Consider the following 4,911-nt stretch of genomic DNA (forward strand, 5'->3'; position numbering starts at 1 on the left):
GTGCCCAAACTTTGGTGTGACAATCTTGGAGCTATTATATGTGTATTCCCTATTTTCATGCTCGCACAAAGCATGTCGAAATTGATTATCACTTTGTGGAGAGACAGAGTAGCTGCAGGAGACATTCAGGTGCACTTTATTTCTACTAAGGATCAGCTAGCTGATATTTTCACCAAGTCACTCGCAGGTCCCCGGTTCTGCTTCTTACGTGACAAGCTACAGGTTACTTCCGTACCATCCGCTTGAGGGGGAGTATTAGGACTCTACATAATAGAGTCATACTATAAGTCTCAGTCCTAGTTTACTTATGATTCTCAGTCCTAGTTTACTTATGATTCTCTTGTATATATACTCTTGTATTCCTACAGTTATATTTTGTGAACTCTAATACAAACATAATTGTTCTCATCATTATTATTAATAATGTTGTTGTTGTTATACAATGACATTTTAGTCTTAATTCATTTTTCTCTTTTAATTTTCAATCATTATATTTCTGCATTCTGTCTACTAAACAATATAATTTAAACTTTAATCTTTTCTCACGAAATTACAATTATTGTTTTGCTGCTAACACCCTGTAAGTTTTTATTTTTATTTTTTGAGTTAATCATTAATTTTTTAGTCAGTTGTCAAATTTAAAAATATAAATACAACAAATATACATGACAAAAATTTAAAATGACGAAATTTTTTGAACTACATAATTGAAACTGAAATAAAAATTAAAATATTTGGATAATTCAATTATCAATTTACAATTTGTTTTGCAGATACATTTAAAAAAAAAGAATTAATTCCATTTTTGTTCCTAGATTTATAGGTAGCAACCCACTTTTAGTCATTTTTTATTTGAACATCCTCATTTGGTCCTAGTATTATTGTGGCATGACCAATTTTAGTCCTCCAACAACCAAATCGTTGAAATATCGTTAAATATAAAGACATTTCAATCTTTTTTATATAAAGTATGCTGAACCGCTACATTTTTTATGTTTATTTTTTTTGAAAACATTCATAATTGAAGACCAAGATGGCATTGTATTTTATGATATTTAAACTGATTTGTTGATAAAGGACCAAAAATGGTCATGCCACAATAATACTAGGACCAAAAGTGAATGTTTTTATAAAAAGAAACTAAAAGTAGATTGTCACCTATAAATCTAGGACCAAAAATAGAATTAACTCTAAAAAAAAATATTTACACCCCTGAATAACAACAATAGTGGTTTCCTAAAAAAACAACAACAATAGTGGTTTATACTCTTTTTTGGGGTTTTTTTGCATAGTGATTTTTACTATGTTTTTTTTTTATGAAAACATGACTTACGTGGAGGAGAGAGAAGAGTTGTGGTCTTCCGGCAAATGTTGGTTTTTTGTAGGTCTTGTAGTAGAGAGAAAGTGGAGAAGGGAAATGCAGGGATGTGCGTTTCGTGCACTTAGGGCATCATTAATGGTGGGTTTTTTTTGTTTGTGGATTTTGAGGAGTTTTGTAAGTGTGATTAGGAAAGAGAATATTGTAGAAAAGAGAAAAGAGAGAGAGAGAGAAAAAAAAAAAAGCTGATTTCAAGCAAAAAAAATAAAAAATAAAAACAGCGCCATTAATGCGCCCACGCCTGCTGGGCGCAATTGTGACAACCACGCGTAGCACACAAATGACCTATTAATGCATTGGGTCCCACATTTTTGCGAAAAACCTCATCCTTGCAGGAATATCTCTACCTTTCCCTCTCCTACCTCTCTCCACCTCACCAAAATTTTTTCAAAATCTAGTTTAAAAACTACTAATATAGATGATCTTACCGCGCCCGAAAAAATCTAATCCAAAAGCGACTGATGTAAATGGCCTTACAGCACTCAGCCGGGCTCGTGCTAGTGCGTCCTCTGCTTTATTTATTTATTTCCTCTTTTTCTTTCTTATCTCTCCCTCCTCGCTAACTCAAAAAAAAAAAAAAAAAAAAAAAAAAAAAAAAAAAAAAACTATTTGTAGGCATCAAATTTAGGGGGTGTTTGGTTATTGGTTTATAAGCCAAATTTTAGCTTATTTGACCAAGTTTAGCTTTTTGACCAATCAATAAGCTATTTTGAAGTGTTTGGTAAATGGCTTATTGGTCTTGGCCTATTGGGCCAATAAGCTGAAAATTGAAAAGCTAATAAATGTAGTTTTTTGTATCAGCTGGTTGGGAACAATGGGTATATTAACTATTTTATCCTTTGAAATCAATGTGATTTACTTTTAAATGGGTGGTGTGTTTGTTATTTTATAATAATAATAATAATAGTAATAATAATAATAATAATAATAAACGGGTGATGAGTTTGCCATTTTTACTAATAATAATAATAATAATAATAATAATAATAATAATAGGTAATAAAAATTGTTTTAGAATACTAAGTATAATTTAATAAGAGTTAAATAAACAAAAACAATTAACTTATGTCCTTAAAAAAAGTATAGATGATATCCAAATTTTATAATTATTTATTAATTTATTAATAAGAGTTTATTTTCTTGTTATATTTAAATGTTAAAATAATACAATACACTCATACATTTAAATGTCATTTTACATTCAATCAGCTACTAGTAAACAACTAATTACCAAACAGTTTTTTATAACCAGCTAATACAACCAGCTGGTCAAACCAGTTAACCGCAATCAGCTATCAACTACTAACTAAACCAACCAGCTATCGACCGTTTGCCAAACACCCCTTAATTTTGTGATGTAGAACAGTACAATACAATACTTGCAATGAATCCGGGTCCAGAATTACTTTCCCGTTCCTTCTGCGATATTCATATGGTAACTTACAGTCTCATAGTACATTTTACTCAACAATCAAGATCCAATCTTGAAGGTTTCGACATATTTTATCGTGAAAAAAGGCACCACAAACGAAAGATTTCCCATTTCCCATTTCCCCCAGAAATCCTAGAAATTTTCTTTGCAATGGCAAATGGTTGGAGAAGAAACCAACCCACCAAGATTCTCAGCCCCAAGAATCTTCTCCTCTTCCTCTCCACCTCCCTCCTGCTCCTCGTCTTCCTATACCTCGCCTCTCAAACCCAAAACCCATACCCAAAAGCCCTCAAATCTGTAAGAAATCCAATCTTCCAGCGCTCTATAAAGCCGTTTGATTGCTATTCTTCACCTCAAGCCCACCCTGTAATCGCCAATGTAGTGGAAGGTCTCAAATACCCATTTCTGTTTTCCCTCTCAGACTTCGGGAATTTACCAGAGAAGCCCCACAAGAATATCAATAGGACTCTCAAGGGGAAGGCCTTTAGGAAGCCTGATATATCCGAGACTGTGCAGGGGTTGTTGGAGAACAAGAGGAATGAAGGTAGTAATGGGATTTTTGTGGATGTAGGTGCTAATGTTGGAATGGCCACATTTGCTGCCGCTGTTATGGGGTTTAAAGTTCTGGCCTTTGAGCCTGTTTTTGAGAATTTGCAGAAGATCTGTGAAGGGGTTTACTTCAATAGAGTTGGGGAGTTGGTCGAAATCTATGAAGCTGCAGCTTCTGATCAATTAGGGAATATTATACTTCACAAGGTATGCTCAAATGCTCAATGTTCTGTTATGAATGGTATAGAGTTAATACCCAATTTATTCCTATAGTGGTTTTCTCGATTTAATCTTAAACGTTGTTTGTGCTTAATTAAGTCATCCACTTTGATGATTTTAGTCCTAGCACGCTAGAATCAAGGATTAAATTGAGAAAAATGACTATAGTCGAGTACTAAATTGGGTAAAACCATTATAATCGAAGACTAATTTGAGTAAAACTACTCTAGTCAAGGACTAAATTAGGTATTAACCGTGGTGAAATTACCAAGCTATCTTAATGGATGACTCAGTTAAGAAAAACTATCAAAACCTAATTTAGCACAAAAAGTCGTTTAGGACTAAATCGAGAAAAACCCTATAGTCGAGGACTAAATTGGGTATTAACCGGAATGGTATAGTTTTATTGATCTAGGTATGTTGCTTGTGACATAACCTTGTTATTTCTAGTATAGCTTAGTTAAGGAACAAGAATCAGGTTGTAGTAGACTAGTACTGTTTTTATGTGATGTAAATTCAGCCATATGTCTGTGAACTTCAACAAGTTGGTAAACTATTAATGTAAAATAGAGTAGGGAGTGTCTTGGAACATGCTAGGAAAGTTGTGAACTGGAGGTTGCATTATGGAGACTAGACCGGTTAATTATGGAGAACTAATAATGGTTACAGCTTTACTGTCAATGAAGGTCCCCTTAATAACAGCTAAGCTAAGCTAAGCTTTCCTATATGGCTGCACATTCAAGAAAATGAATCCTTGTGGTAGCAGCGTCATGTCATTTGGTTGTCACTGTACTTATAAAGCATTCCCTAATGGTGTTTTGCTCGTTTAATTTTTATACAGTTATGTGAGGAACTTTTGTAAACCATGTTTTTGTTGGATTTTAACGCGTATTACTAGTTTTCTTGAAGATCCCCAATTATTCTCGTGTAAAAATGGAGTTGCAAGTAAAGCATTAGTTTTCCTGCTGTTTTACTGATCCCTAGATAGTTTTGTAATTTTACATCAAAATTCATATTCTTGCCAAATTTTCCTAGCACAAGATACTGTGTGGGAGAAATTACACTCGATTTCTTACAGCTTAAGCCCTAAGGTCTTGATTCATATTTTACTCTGACCTACTCCTTTACCTTAATTTATTGCATCATGATTTAGAACTGTTTGATTGCTATTTTTAAAAGTTATCTAGAAATGCTATGTCTATTGTTAAAAAGTGCACTGTATAGTGTTCAAAGTTTCACGCAAAAATTGGTGTATGTTAGATTGTTTGTCCTGGGCAAGCTAAAAGTCTAGAAGGAGAAGGGGGAGGAGGAGGGAGGGGGGGGGGGGGGTTTT

General features: G+C 33.6%; 1 protein-coding gene across 1 annotated transcript in view; it reads left to right on the forward strand.

Moving 5' to 3' along the window:
- Positions 1-2,816: 2,816 nt before the first annotated feature.
- LOC115998587 overlaps positions 2,817-4,911 on the forward strand; it is an 8,920-nt gene continuing 6,825 nt past the window's right edge. The window contains exon 1 of the mRNA XM_031238192.1: positions 2,817-3,566. Within this exon, the coding sequence (XP_031094052.1) occupies positions 2,961-3,566 (606 nt within the window). The 5' untranslated portion in view covers positions 2,817-2,960. The remainder of the gene's footprint in view (positions 3,567-4,911) is intronic.

This window comes from Ipomoea triloba, chromosome 12 (assembly GCF_003576645.1).
Source record: "Ipomoea triloba cultivar NCNSP0323 chromosome 12, ASM357664v1".
In the NCBI taxonomy this organism is placed as follows: Eukaryota; Viridiplantae; Streptophyta; class Magnoliopsida; order Solanales; family Convolvulaceae; genus Ipomoea; species Ipomoea triloba.